Genomic DNA, 23361 nt, shown 5'->3' with positions numbered 1-23361 from the left:
GGGGGGGGGGGGGGGGGGGGGCAGGGAAGGAGGGAGGCAGGGCCAGTATCGAATAATACAGATGTCACAACATTGAAAATCTGAGGCTGATTGTACATACAATTTGTACAAGAAGAAGCTCCTACATTAAAAAGGAAAAAAAAAATAGTTGATCCTATCACTCTGTTTAGCTTTCTAATTTATGAATAAATTTGAAATTTGCATTATTTTTAAGTTTTCATGTAGACTATTCTTTCTGTCTTTTTTAGATGTATGGAGGAGATCACAGTGTACATCGTAAGGATAATTTTTTTATAGTTATAATGACACTCTGATCAATTTTGATATGGTTACTTTGTTTACAAAAGGTCAAAGAAAGACTCATAACAACAACAAGTTCAATTTTTTTCTTATGATTGGCAAGTTGTTGCCTGATTGTTGAAAAGGAGCTATTTTTAATTTTGAGGCATTGCTTTCAACATCTGAAGATTTGCATTTTCTTTATTGACAAATTAAAAAACCAAACCTGAGAATCAACTTCACAGCGCACATCACAATGGTGTGGCATGGATTGTGCCTTTGTCATAATATATTCACGAGTTCTTAAAACACTCAAACAATCTTCTTAATCATGTGATGGTAACAGGGGGAGGGAGGGAGAAAGGGTGGGGGCAGGGAAGGATGGAGGCAGGGAAGGGGCCCCTAAATTATGGTAGGGAATGATGGACTCCCTGGGCCACATAAATTGAGAAAACTGATTCAAATGTTTCCAATATCCATTAACTGCTGAACCAGCAGCAACAAGAGGAAGGCATGATCAATATACATGCAACAAAAGAATTCAAGCTACAGCATCACAAGCATCAAAGAAAGTATCAGGGTTGCATGTCAGAAGTGGTAAACAGTCCGGTGGAGTGATATGTGGAAGGGAAAAATTGTAAAACACGTTTGATTGTATGTATACTGTATGTGTACACTATACGTAGCAGCGTAAAGTTCCAAAATGTCAGATTGGCAGGGCTATATAGAATAAGCTCAGCCATTGGGAGTACTTCATATTTTATGCCCAAAAATGTTAAAATATCCAACCGCAAGATACCAGAACACAATTTGACTATTTTCTGATTGTTAATGATCTTAATTTAATGAGGCTCATATTTTTGCCAATGTCAGCCCAAAAGATAATGGGTTGCCAGCAGTGGTAAAACCTATTGTATCCTACTGTGGGCAAGAAGACATGGGTGTAGGATGAGTGAAGTTACGGGGCCGGTGCTCATCCACCTTGCTCTTCCTCTGTTCTGTCTTACCTTCCAGTCTTCTCTTCCATGTCATCTCCATCATCATCATCATCATCATCATCATCATCATCATCATTATCGGCCCTGCACAAACTCTGTGATGCTGGTGGCTGTGTTATGTTCCTATCCCATGCATCTACAGTATATCCATAGCGCGTTCCTATTCCATCCACCTAATGTCTCTCCCTAATGCATTCCTATCTCATGTTCCTCCTACCTCCTGCCTCTTCTTCCCACATTCCTATCCTGTGCATCTGCTTCTTTTCCCATGCCTGTGAGTCACCTAATCCATCCAAAAAAACCTTACACCAATCAAGGTGGAGAACTGCAGTTCTGACACTTTGTAGCCATACAGATGTGTGTGTGTGTGTGTGTGTGTGTGTGTGTGTGTGTGTGTGTGCGCGTGTGGAACATCCTATTATACTGGATAAAATGACTTAAGAAATCAGTGAATATATTACTCCAACAGACTCATTCATTATTTTTATAAATATGTAGCAATATAGGTTGCAATGCATTTCAAACAAATTTTAACAAAAGAATAAGAACAGCAAATAGCTTACTATGCAAACCAATAAATATCGTTTAACTTAAAATGGGCATCTTATTATTTAGTAATACACATTTTTACCCTGAACTCAAAAACAGTTACCAGAAACTACTTTAAGCAAAACCAAATTTTACCAATTTGTGAGCTGATGACCCCAACTCTCCTTTTGTTAAGCTATATTCCATTCCCCCCTGCCCCCCCCCCCTTGAACAACTTCTACAATCACCTCTGTGTGTGTGTGTGTGTGTGTGTGTGTGTGTGTGTGTGTGTGTGTGTGTGCGCAGTACACTAAGCTCTTGCTAATCTGGCCTTTCAGTAATCTGGCCCACATCCACCCTGTAGTCACTCAAGCAGAAATGACAAGTACAATAACGAATACTCACATACAACAATGTTGTTAGTTAAATATAATGTTACACAATGCTATACTGAAACTGTAGCTTTCTTTAGGATTCAGCATCATGCTTCTGAAAGGAAACATGTTATGCTAGACCTCGAGTGGAAACTCAAAATTAGCGATAAGTTGAACTGATATTCTATGCAGAACGCCACTGCTGCTGAGTACAATGGTGGATAAGCAACCAGTTATGACCAAACTTTAACAGACAAAGAGTTAATCAAAAGTATACAGAAAAGTTATGATGAAAGTGATGAAGAAGAAGACATAGGAGAAGAGAATGTGAAGAAATCTCACACTGCTGATGTTGAAGCTGCAGACATCATTCTGGAGTACATTATGCAACAATCAGAAACATGCAGTACCAATGTAATTGTTTTAAAGCTGTTGCGTGATAAAGCATACTGCCATCACATATAATTATTGTAGTGAAACTAAAGAGCCTAGTGTAGTTCAAATAAGGATTTATGGGGAAGGTTGCAAAGTTCTCTGTTTCATGTACATAACTTTTGATGAAACAATGCCTCTACTGTTCTGTGGGTTGATATCTTCAGTCCCAAAGTAATTTGGTGTATATACGCATCCACATACATATGTAACTATTAGCAGCTGATTTACAGAATCCTCTAAGCAGATTTTTGAACTTAATTAGTGGTAACAAAATTTTTTTTTCTCCCTTCCCTGCCTATCCAATCACCTCCATATGGCTCATACCATAGTGCACAATGAATTTTCTGAATCAGTAACCAGAGAATTTTCCTGTTAATTTAATTAGGGAACAATCTTGAACAAATGGATCAACCTGCATCGTTTATTTTAAGGTACATATCTAAACATGTCAATACTGTTTAGTGCAAAAGGTGGTTCATGCACATGAAAGATGCAGAAAATTATTAATACTTGCAGTGTATGGCTCTTGAAAGCTTATACTGTGTTAATTAAGCAGTTTAATAATTCCTTGACGTGCTATAACCTTCACCCACCTGCACCAGGAAATTTGGTTATTAAAATGAAAAATACATTTTACAATATTAGCTTTATAAACGCCTGTCAATTTCCAAGTACACATTAGAAGTATGTGAGAAGTCATTAGTGGTGTTAAAAAATGCTTTCATTACACTTTACACATGCAACAAATATCTGCTGCTTCTGCATTTGCCACTATTATATAGACAAGCCACTATTACTGGGACAACTGAGAAACCTAATAAAGTAGATCAGCATTCAATAAACATGTGAGTGCTTTTAAAAAGGTACAACATGGATCAAGCGTAAGATATTGTAAAATGGTAACATCACCTTGAGTCTCATACAAGCAGATTTTGATACTTAATTCTATATAAGTGGCTACATATTACGATTCATGTTTTTACGCATTGGCAACATGCCATTTACAAGAATCAACTGGTCATTGTATGCGTAAGACCACCAATAACCAAAGTGTACAGCTATGCCACTCATAATCTTCATAAGATGCATTTGCAAAAGAAATCAGTCCTTGAGTTTTCACTTTCACTAATCAAGGGTCCAGACCCAACCTTGGCAGAAAAACCTTAGATGATAGGAAGATGTTTATAAGTGGTTCACAGTTAACAGTTTAAGTCTTAATCTCAAAAAGACTCTTATTATGCAATTTCAAGTAATTCCTAGATAACAAGTAAAAATTGAGTCAATATATGGATAAACTAATCAAGAAGCTCATTCCAGCCTTGCCCTTACAAGCATATATCATTGTGCTGACTACAGACAAGGGTGTTGGATTATTTTGCATAATTTTACTGGCTGTTGTATTACAGAATTATCTTTTGGAGCAGTGCACCAGAAGTGAATACAGTGTTTGCTCAGCAGAAGTGAGTAGTATGAATATCGTGTAAAGCAGAGAACCACAAATTTTGTAGAAGCTTTTCTAAGGAACTTTGAATTCTTACACTCACTTCCCAATATATTTACTCCTTAATGATTTTTCTTACTGATAATGTAAATCAGTTTTTACTAAACTGTGATATGCATAGTCTCGATATAATACACAAAAATAATTTTCACGTAGACCTTGGCTATTTGTCCAGGTTTCGGAATGGAGGCACATACTCTGGTAGTAAGATATTTAACAAGCTCCTGTCCAACATAATGCAAAATATCAGGAACCTCTACCAATTCAAAAGGAAATTAAAACATATTTCATTAACCACTCTTTCTACAAATTATATGATTAATTCAGGGATTTAACCATTTTGATCGGTAAATGGCAAGTTGTAGGATTCATTATAAAGCTATCTGACAAGTGATATTGTACCATAAGTAGGACTCATATTTATATATGTAGAAATATTTTCTTAGAAAAACACCATTGTAATCAAATAAATATTTAACTACTAATAGCAGCTACATAATAAAACTAAGAACACAGCAGCTTTTTTTAAAAAAAAGTAGCAGCTTTCTTACTAACTTACTCAAGTTTAGATGGTGTAAGTGAGTAAAGCATTAAGCAGTATAATGACAGATTACTCTTAATACAGTATACAGATTAAATTTGCATGATGTGTTAGTCTCATGTTAATGTACACCTTGACTTGTTCCACATTCATGAAGGTTCCCCTTTTTGATGCTATCTATGGAACACAACAAATGAATGAGTTCTGGAAATGAGATGCTAAAAGTATTCAATCCATTTTGCTATTTTGGAAACAAATTAACTGATGATGGCTGAAGAAGAGCAGCTACAAAATGCAGACTGACAATAGAGAGAAAAGCGTTTCTGAAAAGGAGAACTTTACTAATATAAAATATAATTTTATGTGTAAGAAAGTGTAGCCTTGTATGGGAGTGAAATGTGAACAATAAGTTGTTCCAGACAAGAAGACAATAGAAGATTTTGAAATGTGGTGCTACAAAAGAATGCTGAAAATTATATGGGAGTCCAAATAAATAATGAGGAGGCCATGAATCAAGTAGGGTAAAAATGAAATTTGTGGCACAAATTGACTAAAAGAAGGGCTCAGTTGATATGACACATTCTGTGACATTAGTGAATCATCAGTTTGGTAGCAGAAATACGGAAGGTAAAAACTGTAGAGAGAGACAAAGGTTAGCATACAGTAAGACGGTTCAAATGGATTTACTTTGGCACAGTTATTTAATGATCAAAAGGTTTGTACATGAGCTGCATCAAAACAGTCTTCAGACTGAAGACACTGATGATGTCAATGAAAACAACAACAACATCATTTAAAAAAATTGGAGTTTCATTATGTACCTGCGTCCTTCCTTTGTCGACGCCATGGCAGTGTTAAAGTGCCATGAACACTTTCTGCATCAGAAACATCTCCACCCAACAGCTGCCGTAATTCAGCATCTGCACGATCCTCCTTTGTGCGAAACTTGCCAACCTACAAAACATAAAAAGTCCTTAAGGTATTAAATGACTACTTAGACATGTACTCTTCATCATTTCCAGTTAATATCTGTAACACTAATGACTTTGTGTACATCATACCTCAGTAATCATCTTCCCACGTGTTTTGTTGCGTTCACGATGATTTGCTTTTTTCTCGAGTTGCTGCAGTACACGTTCTCGAGTAGTGCGATACTCAAGAGCAAACTCAGAAACAGTGCGGCAAAATTCATTTGGTCGTAAATCCTGCACTCGATGCATCGGAATCCCCAGCCATAGGAGAAATTTATGAAACCTTAAACACAAATATTTTTTGCATCATTCTTTCATGAGCTGCATTATTACCAAGTTTTCTGTTACAGAAAAATAATTGGTTCAACATATACTGGTTTATTAGATGAATAAGTCTGCTCTGTAAAGAATTTTCGATAAATTGGCAACTGTAGGCATATCATCCAAATATGGAACACAAAATAATACTGCTGATTAGCTTCCAAAGAAAGATAAATGAAGTAAAGAACAAAACACACACACACACGCACACACACACACAAAATTGTATTGAAGTAATTGTTATAGTATTTATTACTAACCTGTTCATGACTCTTCTGTGCACTATCCCTAAAACAATAATCCTCTCGGCACAGTCTGCCAGAAAATCGGACATCCTGAAACAAACCAAATACCTTGTGACTCGTCAACATATTTTTAATGAATAATTTTTGAATAACAATGCAACAGGAAGGTCGTTGGTGATCCATGTATCATTTGTGTGACATGTCAGTGATACAGAATGAGGCAGTCTACCAAACCCCTGAAAAAGTTGCCTGAATAATGGCTGTGATTTAATATCACATAATAACAATATTCTTATAGTCTGCTTTTCTTAATAAAACTAGCTTTCTTAACTACGAGTTTTTATTATGTGATAACATTACAGTGAGTAACACTCCATGTGTTATTTATAAGTTGACTGCCAAGAGGCCACCATTGGTGCAGTAGAGCAGCCTGCTTTGGCTATCAGTGGCCACATGGCAGTCAAAGTGTTAAAGGTAAGTTACCTCAGGCTATAATTTTGCAGGACATTAATGAATGGAAATAAATAAAATATGTTAACTTCGTAATTTATTTCACTCTGAGACCTGAAATCATGTTAAGTGCAAATGTCAGTTAACGGGCATACTTAAGGAGCTTAAGCAAGTGCTTTTATCCATTTCAAATTTTCTTACATACACACACAAATTCTGATGTTTCTGTGTTGATTATTAACTCTTAGTGTGATGACATAGCTGAAAACAATATAAAATTTAAAACTAAAGAGTGGAAAATCCAGGATGGAATGTAACAATATTATGGAAATGAAAGTTGCTACTCACCTTATAGCGGAGATGCTGAGGCGCTGATAGGCACAACAAAAAGACTCACAAATAAAGCTTTCAGCCATTAAGGCTTTTGTCAACAATAGACTACACACACACACACACACACACACACACACACACACACACACACACACACACACACACGACTGCAGTCTCAGGCAACTGAAACCACACTCAGTGTGGCTTCAGTTGCCTGAGACTGCAGTTGTGTACGTGAGCTGCATTTGCGCTGGCGCGTGCGCACATTTGTGTGTGTGTGTGTGTGTGTGTGTGTGTGTGTGTGTCATGTATTGCAAGAAGCTTTTTTTTTTTGAGCCAAGGTCTAAGAGACAACATTAGCGCACGCAATCAATGATGGTACACCTTGCCAAAGCAAATGATACAAAACTTGAAGACTTGGAACTAAAAGATGCTCCAGTTTAGGTAAGTCATGTGACTAGGGCCTCCCGTCAGGTAGACCATTTGCCGGGTGCAAATCTTTTGATTTGACACCACTTTGGTGACTTGCACATCAAATTTAGCTAAGCGAAGACTATATAAAGAGCTCACCTGATTTAAATTTCTGTCTCTATTCATTATAGTTACAGCAGACACAATGCTGATAAATCTGTCACAAGTGGTGAAAATTAGTTAACTTGTCAGTGTAAATGGAAATGAAGTCCCATGCTTCTTGAGAGAGCGTAGGGGAACAATGTGGGAGACTTGCACCGCCATACTAGGCAAGGTCCTAATGGAGGTGGTTTGCCGTTGCCTTCCTCCAACTGTAATGGGGATGAATGATGATGGTGAAGATGACACAACAACACCCAGTCATCTTGGGGCAAGTGAAAATCCCTGACCCTGCCAGGAATCGAACCCGGGACCCCATGCTTGGGAAGCGAGAACGCTACCGCGAGTCGACGAGTTGCGGAAAACTTGGCAGTAATTGCCATTTAAAATAAGAAACCCAGTTTTGCATTTATTAATGTAGCAGTTTTTCCTATAAACTTGTTTAGAATTTGTTCATATTGATATTTCATCTTATTGTGCTGCTGTCCTTTTCCCTATACTTCTGGGGCAGGGAGGTGGAGGGGTATCAGTATAGGAGTGGGGGAAGACACATGCTACCTGTGGAAGCATGTAGGGATATGGTGGGAACAGGACAGTGGGCTGCTAGATGCAGCATCGGGAGAATGTATTGGGGTCAGGTAGGAAGGCCAAGGGAGAGGGGAGAGAAGTAGAAGAGGAAAAACTATACAGGTGCACTGGAGGGATAGAAGGCACATGTAGGGCTGGAGTGGGAACAGGTAAGGAGATAGGCAGATGAAGGACAAGGGCTCGTGATGGATGAGGCTATGCAGGTTAGAGGAATGAAGGATATGTTACAGGAGTGTTCCCATCTGTGCAATTATTCAGAAAAGCTGGTGTTGGTGGGCAGAATCTAGATGGTACAGGCAGTGAAGCAATATCTGAAGACTTGACTTCACCTTAAGACAACAGTGAGTTATTCATGTGTTTGTGTGTTTTGCCTATGTCTGATGAAGGGATCAGTCCAACAATATAGGAAAAGACAGATTGCTACTTACTGTGAAGATGACATATTAAGTTGCAGACAGGCACAATTAAAATACACTTGAACACAAGCTTTCAGCCACAGCCTTTATCAGAAAAAGAAAGAGAAACGCACACCACTCATACACACAAGCAAGCACACCTCATGCACACATGAAGGGTACTTTGGACCAGACTGCATTCTGGTCTGAGCTGCCGGAGTTGGCGGTCAAGTATGTGTGAGGAGTGCTTGCTTATGTGAACAAATCATGTGTTTCTCTTTCTTTTTCTAACAAAGGCTGTGGCTGAAAGCTTACATGTAAGTATCTTTTAACTGTGCCTGACTGCATCTTACGTGTCATCTTTATGGTAAGTAGCAATCTATCTTTTCCGATATTGTTGACAGTCCAACCTGGAGTTTCCTTTATTTGAAGGTTTTGCCCGATAAATAATAACATCTTCCAGCCTTCTTTCAATGTGCTTATCTAGCACCTCAATGCCTCTTGTATGTGTTGAGTAGCAATCTATCCTTTTCTGATTGTTATTATTTCATCCCAGATTTTCCTTAGTATAGTACTCTGCATGTGACAAAATTGGTTTTATTAGTGCTGAAACTTATTATAGCTGACAATATCGAGCAACAAAGAGAGTTATTGGTAACAAAGATGAACAGTTCAAAATAAACTTAAAGTTTACAAGTGGTCACTGTGGTAGCTGGACTGCTGGTAGCTCTCTGGAAATACCGAGGAATTCCTTCTGCTGAGTGCCTGGTCTTGGTGCAGTTGTAGTTGTTCCTTCACATTTCCACTTACAATCATATCATGAACAGTCTGAAATATGATCTGATGGATCTTTTACTAAGGTGACATCCAATGATTAGTCCACTTTTGAAGTCACTGAACTCTCCTGACTGACTTATTTTGAAGTTACTGCTTCTCTACTGACAACACAATACTCCCTGTTTCCTTTTACAATGGCAGATTCACCTCTCATTACATCTAGCCATCAGTTCCATGTTAAATAGGGGTGTCTTGATACTTTTGATCAGATAATGTACTTACAAACAAAGCTAATATGGAATCAGTAATATTTACAGCAGATGATAAAACATAACTATGGCATGAAGTGTGTGAACTGGGAAGTAAGGGAGAGTAAAAGAAAACTAAGTAAACTCATAAAACTGACTACAGATAACTTACTTTGTCTTCATAGTGAAGCCATCATGCTTTGCAATAACTTTTAGATGGTCCCAAGAGGCTTTGCACTCTTGCTCCATTTTCTGAATGTTGGCAGCAAGCTCATCAAAATCAACTTTTGATGCACGTGTAACAGCACCAATCTCTGAATACAAGTCTGTTGAATCTGGAAATTTTTCCATAACCATATGACAAAGGTGGTGCAGCAGAGAGTGTTTATGCACTGTGTCCTTTACTTCTGGAACCTTTGCCAAATATTCTATCTGAAATCCTTTCACCTGAACAAAAATTAAATATAGGGTTTCAGTTGCACTGTGGGCCTTTGAGAATTTCATATCAAAAAGAGTACATAACCTCATTAAAGATACCTATTTAAGCAAACTGTTCAGTGTTGATACAAAAACAATGAAAAATTGCACATGCAATATTTTCATACAGATCTCTATAAAAGAAGAGCCTTTACATTGCTGATGATCTATTACTTTCAATGAAGTATAAGTCACTCAAAAAACTATAGCATATAGGTTAGGATGGATACAAGCAGAGGCTGGAAGCTGACAATACTGTCTAAGCAAATTTCATCTGTGACATTTTTTACCCTATTTTGGAGAATCATACAATATGGGAAACTGAAAGGTTAACTGTTTATTTCATTTATCATAATTTAAAATGATTTATGTTTCTTTGGCAAAATATATGTTACAATAACGAATAAAAAGGTCCACAAACATTAGAGCTTTTTCCAGCAAATATTATTCAGTGTGTTAATCGTTAATTTGGAAAGAGAAATAGAAGTTTTTCAAAATAATACAATAATTCAGAAAAAAATTGCATTTTTACAAGATGCTAACCACGGAAGACTATTAGCATGAGCTCTTGACTACATTTACAGCTGATGCTGCTGCACTACTCAGAGCAGAAATAATATGTTTCACACCATGATGATTTCTAGTAATCAAAATAACAATATACAATAAAATACAAGTTCCCAATAATTAACCCAATGAAAAACTCTTTTTTATGTTGTGACACCACTTAGAATAATTTAAAAGAATGGGTGAATTGTTCCTTAGCTTTAAGCCTACACTCAAAAGATACAATATAAATAAAGTCTGAACCTCAAACATTTCATCCTCTGGCCCTATTATCTATGTCAATTTTTAAGTAGTATTCAGATCTCAGTCAAGATTTTAAACTTCCATTCAAAACAGTTTATTAAAGAATGCATATTATATACATTTCTCAGTGTGTTCATCTTACCTCACTTCCATTTAGAAAAATACCAATTGAAAGCAAGGTACTAAGAATACCACGGAATGTTTTGTTGGATTTAAGGGTCTCCATTCCTTGCTTAAGATCCATGAGAGGTTCTGCTACTTCCTGTAGGTTAAGAAATTGAAATCAATTTATGACTTTATTGCAAGGAATTACAATAGACAGCAATATTTCAAAGATGGGTGATGAAATATTTCAATAAAACAAAATGATCTGGGATTTAGTTACACAGGCAAATAACACATACATGTTTGAAAAACATCAGTCTCTATTAAACAAATACAAACACTATGTTCCAATGACACAATAATCTATTGTTACTGTAGCTACAACATATAAAGCTACATTGGGGAAAATAGTTTTCAATTCCAAGCATGTATTGCTATGTGAAACATATGAAATTATTGCTCCTTCACTTCCTAATTATGTTCTGTTCGAATGTCAATCTTCACTCACGTCTTTCCTGAAATCTAAAATCTAAGTAATCTCTTTCCTATTATCTCAGAAGTAATTTCTTCAGCTCTTGAAACTACTGTAATTCATACAAATACCCTGTCACACTTATTGTATATATGATTCTATATTCTCCGGATGACTCTTTCTCCCCCCCCCCCTCCCCCCTCCCCTCACCACCACCACCACCATCCAAACCACCTTTTTAGAAATCATTCAGCACCTTAGAAAGAAGGTTGAAACTAGAATTTCTGTTTACATACAGTCTGCAAGTTACTGCTGTAGAGGTCCCTTCCCTTACTTCTGTCAATTTTTTACCAGACCTGAAGACTAACTGCCACAGGCATCCCTGGCCAGTGTAAGTTTCTACATGCTGCCTGGCAGAACGTCACTTTGGTCTGTATTTGTATTTGTATTTCTATTTATTTATTTATCCTGTGGATCACATATTGTACAAAGTACACACGATATAGGACAAGTCATTTTTCTTAACAAATATGTAGTTTGGAGAAAAAAAATAGGCAATGGACTGCCATTTAAAAAATGTACACAAAATTGTTCATTGATGAATATAGTAACTTCACATACAGAGAATACAAACAATTTACATGGGGAACTAAGAAACATGTAGGCAATGTAGTGCTACTTTAAATTTACACAAATAATCACTGAGATTACAGAATAGTGAAAATGTCAACTGGAAACACAACAGAAGGACAATGTCATTTAAAAACTACATTAAACATGAAATTAACATTGAGATTTCACAGACAATTAAGTTTTAATACTAATAGAATGTGTACTTGTACATTCAAAAAGCGAGTTAAAAAATTTTGGGAAGTGAAACTGAAACATAGTTGTGTATAGTAGAAATTAGGTTATTATTTTGCCTACAGAATGTTTTACTCTAATCACAGTATTTTACAAAGGACTTTATAATTTTTCATTTCCAGGAATTCTTGTACTGAATAGAAACAGTGCTTTGTCAGAAATGCCTTTAGTTTATTTTTAAATATTGGATCTGGAGCAGTTTTTATTTGTTCTGGAATTTTATTGTGTAATACGACACCCAGATGAGTTATATATTTTTGGTATGATGATGTCCTTGAAAAAATTTGATGGATATTAGATTGCCCTCTGGTATAATGAGCGTGTATATCATTGTTGTGGATTAATTTGCCTGTTCTTGAGAGGTATTCCCTGGTGAATAGGATTGTTTCTTGAATGAATAGGGATGGGATGCTTAGAACATTAAGTTTTATAAATTGACATTTACAGGATTCCAGCTTTTTGAGGCCACAGATTATCCTCAGTGCTCTTTCTTGTAGTTTAAAATATATTTGTGCTGTGAGTTGAATTTCCCCAAAAGATGATTCCATAGCGGAGCAATGAGTGGAACTGCGCATGGTATGCTTGCATTAGTGTGGATTTACTTGTAGTAGATTTTAATATTCTTAGTCCATAGCACAATGATGAGAGTTTCTTTGATAAGTTGTTTATATGTGTGTCCCATTTTAAATTTTGTTGGACCCATAGACCCAAAAATTTTGTTACATTAACATTTTCAATTTCATCATTATTTAACTTTACTTGGATAGTTTTTTGATTGGATGTGGGAATTAGATGGAAGTTGATACATACAGTTTTCCCACTATTAACAATTAGGCCATTTTTGTTAAACCACTCAGAAAGTTTTTTCGTAGAGTTATCAGATATTGTCTGAAGGGATTCAGGGCTAGATCCAGTCAACACTATGCTTGTATCATCAGCAAACAGAGTAGTTTTTTGTGGGCTCATACGTTCAACAAGATCATCTATGTAAATGAGGAAAAGTAATGGCCCTAGAACAGAACCCTGGGGAACACCATATCTTATTGTTCTTTCCTCTGAGAGGAAAACTGTGCTATTTATTTTATTCTGTACATTAATATCGTATTGAAGTGATACCTTCTGTCTGTGGTTTTGTAGGTAAGAGCATAGCCAGTTGTGAGCCACACCTCTTATTCCTCTTCTTTCCAATTTAGCAAGCAGTATTTTATGATCTAGTACGTCAAAGGCTTTAGAGAGATCTAAGAAGATACCTGCAGCTATATTATGTTGGTCAATTGATTTCAGTATGTGGTCCAACAGTTCAAAAATTGCTGTCTGGGTGGATAAAGATTTACTAAAACCATGTTGTTGAATGCTGATTGGTGCATGGTTTTTTATGAAATTTATAAGCCTGTCATAAAAAAGTTTTTCCAGGATTTTTGAAAAGATGCTTAATATGGATAATGGTCTATAATTGGATACTAAATCAGGGGAACCTTTCTTTAGTAATGGTGAGACTTTAGCTACTTTGAGAGCATCTGGAAAAATGCCAGTTTTTAATGATTGGTTGTAGATGGTTGATAATGGCTTTACTATATGGGGAGCACACACCTTTAATATGAGGTCAGGTACTTCATCATAGCCACTAGAGATTTTATTGGGTAACAATTTTATTATGTTCCTAATTTCATCAGGGTTTGTTTCATAAACAAACATTGTAGCATTAGTGCTGTTTGACGTATTGGTGGAATTGAAGAACGATACCTCGCAGTTTGCCTGAATGAGATCTTCTGCTAGTGAGGTGAATTGACACTAAGACAGCAAGAATGCAGCCAGAGTGCTGTGGGAGACGAGAACAAAGCTCAGCTCCCATTGTACAGGAAAGGGTAGCAGGAACCAGTTGCCACCACCAACCATTAAAGTAGCAACACTTTTAGTGATCTTTAATTGCTGATCAATGATGACAAAAGTTATATGACATACCAAGGAAGTAAGTAGGAATCAGTATTTCCCAGAAAACCTGGAGAAAGTATTGAAATGAGCTGGATCCAAAGGTCACTTTGAGATAGGAGGTAGTCACAATGTTGCATAAAGAATGAACTGGATTCAGATGACATCCAGAATGATAAGCAATATTACTTTGGCATAATTCAATGAACAATTATGGTATCAGAAGTAGTCATAGGGCAGCTAGTCCTAGACTAGTTTGATTCTCTTGGGGCCAACTGTATAATCATTGCTTACTGGAGATCAACTCTGGTCTTACTTCGAAAAATGAATACAGTTCCCAATTTCGCTATAATATAAAAGACTCAAACTGTCTCAGCTGAATGAGATTCAGTGTTCATTAGAATTAGCATAAGACATTGTTGGCTACACCACTAAGTGAGCTAATGACACAATTATCAGGCTTTCATCACAAAATATAATTGTACTTTATAGGTACACAGTATTTATTGTTGTAGTTTTTGTGTCATTAAGACAGAAGGAAATAGGTGGAAGATGCTAGTCAAACTTCCTCAAAAAATTTCTCCAAAGTCGAGGAACACAGATAGTCAGGATATCCATAAAATAAATGAAATGAAACAATATAATTTTCACTGCTTAATATTCTGAATATTGAACACTGCTCACCACAGTGGCTGAGAACACTAGGAAAGCAGCATGTGGTATATTCAGGAAATTTGGTTTCAAGACTTAGTGCTCTCATAATTATCTTTATATCAATATTGTACAAAAAAATATCATTCAGCAGCTGATATTTCATGGCCATCTGGCACTGGATATTAGAATGGAGTGGCCTATACGACTGCAAACACAAATGTAAAGTGTAGACAACTGTGTTATCATGTAAGGCTTTCAGCTGTATGTTAAACTTGATGCAAATGTACATATTATAGATTTCTGGTCATGGATTTTGGTAGTTTTCTATTTGCTGCTGAAGGTTTCACTAGTTTGTTAGTCATTGTTATTCAACACTACAGAAGCTGTGGGCACAAAGAGTACACATATGCACTGTCTGGTCCCGTACAGCTGTCATTAACACAAAGGTTGGTTTGACCATCAAAGTGATGTACCGTGCATGATCCTTTTGGAGGTGGTGTACCCTTAGCTTCCTCACACCTTTGAACAGACACACAGACATAGGGACCTATTGTTTAACATGGACTCTGGTCTACAATGGAACTCAGCATGATTCTAGTTCATGGTGACATAATCGAGTGTAGTTCAGTCTGAGTCCATTTTTTCTAACAATCTAAACTCATACAATTGACTCTTATTGACTATGAGTTATGTTGAGTGATACCCCATATTTAGAAACCTTGTGTAAAAAAGTTGTTGAACATGTTAAGACAGCATAATTTCCATAATGTGAATGCAGAACCTACAAGACTAAAAGCACACTCTGATAATGTTTTTGGTGACTGTCCTCATGCTATGTGTTCTTCCAAGGCGAATGGGTTAATTTTCTCAGATCAGACCTTAGTCTTACAAAATACAACACGGGAAAACTAATACGCTAGCTCAGAGTAACCAACAGGCTGGGATTATTTTTAAGAGGTACTTCATATCTCAAATTAGTTTACAAAACCTTCCAGAATTATTTAATACTTTGATATTTAGTATATGGCTCACGTACTGAGGGGAGCCACTGTCCACCACTGCATTTATACCCTCATGAGCACATTTCAGTTTTAAGTAAGTGGCCTATAAAATTCAGTCAGTGATTAAAATAAAGACACAAAATACGGGAATTGATACATTTAAATAGCTGAAATCAAGACAATTCTGACAAATCTCAATTTATTCACAACTGATCAGATTATTTTGAGTGCTGGCTAAACACAGGATATATCGATGCAGAGATATAAAATGAAATAATTATGATCTTATGATATCAAGAAACATATAAAATCTATTCAAGATAGTCATACTAAGAACAATTAAATTGATTATATGTCTAGCAGTAAATGTAGAGCAGTTTGCAGGCAGTATACACAAATCTAACATCACTGAATAAAACACTCAGTCTCTAGCTCTCAGCTTAAATGTCAAATCATTGACTCTTGAAAATCTGTTACTTGATGTACATACATGTGTGGAACTTTATCACCTAAATAATCTTACCAGACCAGTGTCCACCAGCAAAAGACCTTGAAAAACTCTCTTTATGCTCTCAGTTCAGCGTGAATCATGTGACCAACTACTCTGGTCAACATTTTATCTGTGGCTAACATGCATTTGATCACAAAAGAGTCATTTACAATTAACATTTTAACTATATCCACTGAAAATTATTTGGCACAAATCTTTAAATGTTCTTTCATTTCACTCATAACTGCTATAAAGTTCATTTATTATTATTACATCATCAGAATTGACGCACACCATTATTACTATTTTTAATCATTACATTTCAGCATCGACACACACTAGTCAAGGCTCTTACTTTATTTACTCCCGCTGTTTCCACACTGCATTATTCAAATGTCTTATTTTGTAATACTAATTTCCAACTTTTCTTACAATAAAAATATTATCAAATCTTATCATAATCATAAATGCAGAAATTAGACTGCTTTTTGGTGGATGATTTGTCTGGCACACAGGATTAGTACAAGGTGCCCAAAATTAAATTTCCAGATTCAAAGTGCTTACAAAGAAAAGCACTTCTCAGAATATCAAATTTGAACAGAATATTATTGACATAAGGGGAAACATCATGGGAAAAAAGTTGACAATAGATAGCGCTGTCAGTGTCAAAATATGCATGCACATCAACAGATGCACGGCGCACAGCTATTTCTCAATTTGTGTCCAAGATGCCACACATCACAGTCTCCATGAAGAATCATGCGCTGCTGATATAGCTCCTTTACAAGAATGGTGACTGCACATCAGTAGCCCTGCAGACATTCTGGGCACTCAACAAGCACTGGTGCGATATCTGCTAAGGATCAGGAGAAAATGGTTACAAAATTAGAAAAGACAGGTTCTTTTGAAGTGCAATGTGGCAGAGGGAAGAAAGAAGCTGATCAACGTCCGTCAAGGATGTAACATCAGCACCACAGGAGAGGTCACGCAGCAGTGTGCAAACATGCAGTGCACGGGAAATTGCCCCAATGTTGGACATGCCTGTGAGCACAGTGCATAAAATCCTATGAAATATCCTGCAACGCTATCCATTCAAAATCACCCATGTTCAAGAGTTGCTTCCTGCTGACCAGCCAACAAAACAAATGTTCACTATGGAATTTCTTGCTCACATGGAACTGGACAATGAATCACCATGAAACATTCTGTGGACAAACAAAGCCCATTGCCATCAGCAAGGACATGTCAGTATGCAGAACTGCAGAATATGAGCAACAGAAAATCTGCATTGACATCAACCAGCACCAATTTACTCTGAAAAGGCAACCATCTGGTATGGACTGACAGCATCATTTATTGTAGGGCCATATTTTTTTCAAAGAGATGAGTTCTGCAGGTCCTGTCACCTTTACTGGCACTGGTAAACATAATGAGAGTTTTTTTTGTGCCAAAATCATTACAACCCTTCAACAGCATGGATGTGTGGGTAAGATCATTTTTATGCAAGATGGCACTCCTCCACACATTGCACAGCCAGTGAAGTGGTGGCTGCTGCAGAGGCATTTCAGAAAGGCTAGAATTATCAGCTGTTGTTTCCCTACAGCCTGACAGTCCAGATCACCTGATCTTAACCCTTGTGACTTCTGGCTGGGAGTTAGCTGAAAGAAGTTCTGCTCAGTGCTCCATTTATGAATGTAAGTAAAAAGAAGGACACATTGCACATCACATTCTGAACATGACCCCCAAGACACTCCAGTTTATTGTGGAGCATGCTGTTTCTCAATTTCAACTTGTGGCAGAAAATGGCAGACAGCAAATTGAAAATGTCTTGTGCCAGTATCACAACAATTAGAAACCAATGTTAGTCCGCTTTATACACAGTTCTTGCTTGGCCCCAGGACCATGATGAAAAACTGATGTAATTTTGCTGTTTATGTGGCTTTTGGCTCCAGAATAATTAAAAATTGAAACCTTTTGTTCTTTATGTGGTTTTTGCCTCAGGAAAATTAAAAACTGACTTTCCCATCCAATGTGGTATGATCTTGCTGTTGTGGATGGGCTTACCTAACTCAGAGTGACATAACTGTTGACTGCTGAACTTCTGCAGTCATGCACACTGAACAGTGTGGATATTGTAATTTGCAACTTGAACTATAGCCATCTACTGTAGTTCAGCTGTCATTTGTAGCTAGCCCCATTAATGTTAATAATATACTTATTACTTACCGAGTCTCATGCATTTGCGGTTGTGATTTTAAGAGCATTGGCAACATATTGCACTGGCACTTGTGATTATGTTTCCAAATCAGTTTCATCTCCTTGTCAGAAAATTCTCATCAAAATTCCACACAGAATGCAAGTTCCACAGAAGACAGTGCAGTAGCTGTGGTATCTGTGTTATTATGTGACACTGTCACTTTCAACTAGTTCCTCTTCCCCTACTTCAACATTGCCTTCAAGTTTGTTTCGCTTGTACAGTCCTTTTATAAACTCCTCCCAGCTTACTGTTTTACCTTCTTAGCTTAAGAATGGCTTGTCATCTGATTTCTTGACATGCATACAGCTGCTTCTTTACTCTCCAAAGGAAACTTTTGATATCCCTATAGGTGGTATCTACGCTCCTTGTTACACATGCTTATATAGCCTTCCATTTGTCCTCTAGCAATTCCTGCTTAGGTATTTGCACTTTCTGTTAATTTACACGTCTGAATTTCCTATTATGTGCCTCATTTTCTGCATTTTTATATTTTCTCTTTCATTAATTAAATTCAGATTTGAACTAGACTCTGTCTTTTTTACCTATTTTCTCCTTTGCAGCCCTCACTATTCCATCTCTTTCCACTCCTTTCCCCTGTTTCAGTCAATCATTGCTTAAAACACGCTCTGTAACTGACAATAACCTCACATTCTCTCAATTTATCCAGGTCCTATCCCCCTAATTTCTTACATTTTTGCAATTTCTTCAGTTTTAATCTGCAGTCCACAGCCAGTGAATTATGGTCAGAGTCTATATCTGCCACTGGAACTGTCTTACAGTTCAATTGGTTTTGAAATCACTGCCTTACCATTATACAATGTATCTTAAATCTTCCAGTGTCTCCAGGTCTTTTCACATCCTTCTTACATTAGTCTTAAACCAAGAGTTAGCAAAGATTAAATTATACACCGTGCACAATTCTACCAGGCAGGTCTTCTTTTATTCCCTACCCCCCCAGTCCATATTCTCCGACCACTTTTCCTTCTCTTCCTTTTCTTATTATTAAAGTCCAGTCCCACAAAGGAATTAAATTTTCATCTCCATTAACTACCTGAATAATTTCTTTTATCTCAGCATACATTCTTTCAAACTCTTCATTATCTGCAGAGCTGGTTGGCATATAAACCCGTACTGCTGTGCTGCATGTTGGCTTCATGTCTGTCTTGTCTATGATAAAGCATTCACTATGCTGTTAACAGTAGCTTAACTGCATTCCTGTTTCCTTATTCTTTTTTAGACCTTTTTCTACATTACTCCTATTTGATTTTGTATTCATGAACATGATTTATAAATTTATGTATTGTAAAAGGTATCTCTTCTGAGCCCCTAAAACATCCAAGTAGACCCCAATCATTTAAGAAAGGTAGCAAAGACCTGCATAACTATAGACCATTTTCATTAATTTGAATGCTATACAAAGTCTTTGAAAGCATCATGTATCAGCAAACATTTGACTACTTAGAACTGAATAAGATATCAAGCTCTTCACAGTTTGGTTGCAGGAAGGAAAGGTCAACATTATCACCCACAGAACTCTTGGTAACAGACATTTTATCAGCACTTGAAGACAATGTTTAAAGACACATTTTCTTCTGTGATGTAAACAAGACTAAGTTAGTTAGTTCCACAGTCCATAGATCATTTTGCATAATAAGTTGCAATGATGTGGAACAAGTCATTTTACATTCACATCATAAATTAATTTTGACTGTCTGAACATTCTGTTTTGGTCAGTAAATTGGAGTACCACAAAATTTGTGATGAAAGTTTAATGCTATTCAAATCATATTTTTATAAGAGAAAGCTGGTTGTGAGTTCTCAAGGTCATCTATCAAACCCACTTTTTGTTCAATATGGAATGCTTCATGGACCAAAGTTAGAATCCCAGGTAACTGACTTACCAGAAAATAGTGATGTAAAGACAAAACCACACTGGCAGTGTGGTTTCAGTTGCATGAGACTGCAGTTGTGTGTGTGAGTTGTGTTTGTGTGAGTGTATGAGTGCGGATATGTGTGTCTATTGTTGACAAAGACCTTAATGGCCAAAAGCTTTAATTGTGACAGTCTTTTTGTTGTGCCTGTCTGTAACTCAGCATCTCCGCTATATGGTGAGTAGCAACTTCCCTTCTTATAATATTGTAAACTTGTTAAGATTAATGCTTGACAACTATCTAACTTGGAAATATCATGCTGAACACATAACAGTTTTGATATCCACAGCAATATATTTACTGAACATTGATGTTCTATGTAATTTTAGAATATGTAATGACAGAATATTTCATATTTTTTTCAATCTCTGTTACGCTATGGGTTAGTATTATAGGGAAACAGCAAAAGCATATCAGAAGAACGCATTCAGAGTAAGTGCAAGGGTACGTAACACAACACATATTTGTTCATAAAATGTAATATCTGAAGAGCAATTAATTTATATATTTTGACAATGTTAACTATATTCTTGCTGAACTACTGAAAAAAATTGTAACAAATCAACAACATGAACATAACACCAGAAACAGCACATTCTTTGTTTTACCACTAAACAGATTAATAAAAACTAATGACACTCAAATTTGTATAGAAATCAAAGGCACAAAAAATTCTCAAATTACAATTAATATACGCATGTTAAATTAGTTGAGGAAAAGTTGCACATTTTCTTTTCAGAAAATCAATTTTACTCATTACAAGAACTGTTTCACATGCCCAATACGAGTGTAATATTTATTTTAATTTATTTGTGTAAAATGCCACACCAAAAATATTAATAAAGTAGGTTAATTGTATTGACAAAGTACATATTATTTTATTTTATTTTGAGTTCCATTGATCCCAACATCAGGGTTGTTATGAAATGGAACAAGTTATTGTTGAAACAATATTGTAAAATCATGACTTTCTATAAAATTTACAATAATGGATACAGCTGAATGTAATATACAGATTCAACACCCATGTCAACAATTGTTAGATCATAATATATGAAAATATGTTGAAAATTAGATTGGTAGCTTAAATAGCTGTGAAGAGGTACTGAATTGAAGTGGGAAAACTAATTTCTTGCCACAACTTGCCTAAAAGAAGGAACTGATTGATAGGATACATCCTGAAGTGACAAGGAATTGTAAATTTGGTACTGGAAGGAAGTGTGGGGGTTAAAAGTTGTATAGAGAGATCAAGGCAAGGCTTGAGTACAGTAAGCAGGTTTAGATGGGTGTAATTTGCATCATTTATGCAAAGATGAAGAGGCTTGGACAGAATAGCCTAACATGAACAACTGCATCAAACCAGTCTTAGGACTGAAGATCACCATCACTACCACCAGCTACAACAACAATTAGACTGTTTTTACTTCCTTCACAGCTATGAGTTAGGTGGGCAGATTCTGCTGTACAGTTCTTAAGGAAAGGCATATTTCTTTTTATACCACATAATACTGTTCTGTTTTCTTTTAATCTTCCTGCACCCTTTCCAGCAGATTTTAATATGTTGTAAGTTATGGATACCACACTCTCAGAGCGATAGAGCTGACAATTTTCTGGCAACTAAACCAATCTGATGCTGATCCTTTACCAGGCCAAAGACTTCTCTACATGGTAAAGGCAACATCACTGTGTCAGCTGCTGCAATGACTAAGTGTCTTGAAAACAGATGGTATTTGTCCAGGTCAGGAACAGCAGTAGAGATGAAGTAAAAGAGAAAAATGATTCAAATGGCTCTGAGCACTATGGGACTTAACATCTAAGGTCATCAGTAAAAGAGAATCAAACTGTACTTTATGCTGTGAAAACCATCTGTTTCAACACTTTGTTGTAAGGCTTTAACATTATATAGTAGTACATTGTAATTATTGCAGACAAAAACAAGCAAATAGAGCCAACTTTTTATCTCATCAGAAGTGATTCTTTAACTCCATTTCCACTTCCTTATTCATCGTCTTCTTGTCTTCTTATGGACCCAATTCAAAACTGTATCGGTCAAATGACAGTATCCCAAAAGGAGAGGAAAATCCAAATCACGTAGTCTGAGGGGGTTGGGTTGGGTTGTTTGGGGGAGGAGACCAAACAGCGAGGTCATCGGTCTCTTCGGATTAGGGAAGGATGGGGAAGGAAATCGGCCGTGCTCTTTCAAAGGAACCATCCTGGCATTTGCATGGAGCAATTTAGGGAAATCACAGAAAACCTAAATCAGTATGGCCGGACTAGGATTGAACCGTTGTCCTCCGAATGCGAGTCCAGTGTGCTAGCCACTGCACCACCTCACTCAGTCACATAGTCTGACTAACGAGATAATGACATTATGATGTCAGCTATAAAACACTATTGTGCTTACTTGATAATGAGCTGTTACCTGACAAAAGAACTGAACAAAAGTTATATAATGACTACCAGAGAAAAAATTACTTCTATCACTGTAAATAGCTGAGTCATTCAAGCTTTATTATGAAGTAATCTGCTGGTAGTTTACACGTGTAGTATGCAACAGTAACAATTGTTTAATTTTAAGAGCTTTCACAAAAAATGGACTATACAGATAAAAAATGTAAATACGACAAGACAATGCCAAAAAATGGAAATATGACATGAATGTCTTTTTTAAAAAATGGCGTTAACAGGTACAAGGATGAAGATTTTTGTCTTGTCAGTGTTTGCATATGTAAGTAGTAAGAAAGATGCAATTACTTTCAAATACTACGAGGGTCGGTCAAAAAGTAATGCCTCCCATTTTTTTTCTACTTAAAGAAA

At 36.5% G+C, this 23361-nt stretch overlaps 1 protein-coding gene across 5 annotated transcripts in view; it reads right to left on the bottom strand.

Annotated features, from left to right (window-relative positions):
• Positions 1-23361, bottom strand: part of LOC126481662 (FH1/FH2 domain-containing protein 3) — a 650693-nt gene that overhangs the window by 35308 nt on the left and 592024 nt on the right. For all 5 annotated transcript variants that reach the window (XM_050105589.1, XM_050105590.1, XM_050105587.1 and 2 more), the window contains 5 exons: positions 10984-11103; positions 9727-10001; positions 6209-6283; positions 5718-5910; positions 5478-5610 (listed from right to left, as the gene is read on the bottom strand). In XM_050105589.1, the coding sequence (XP_049961546.1) occupies positions 5478-5610; positions 5718-5910; positions 6209-6283; positions 9727-10001; positions 10984-11103 (796 nt within the window). The remainder of the gene's footprint in view (positions 1-5477; positions 5611-5717; positions 5911-6208; positions 6284-9726; positions 10002-10983; positions 11104-23361) is intronic.

The sequence above is a fragment of the Schistocerca serialis genome, chromosome 5 (genome assembly GCF_023864345.2).
Source record: "Schistocerca serialis cubense isolate TAMUIC-IGC-003099 chromosome 5, iqSchSeri2.2, whole genome shotgun sequence".
NCBI classification, from domain to species: domain Eukaryota; kingdom Metazoa; phylum Arthropoda; class Insecta; order Orthoptera; family Acrididae; genus Schistocerca; species Schistocerca serialis.
The sequence above is the reverse complement of the archived record's forward strand: the minus strand, read 5'-3'. Positions and strand labels throughout refer to the sequence as shown.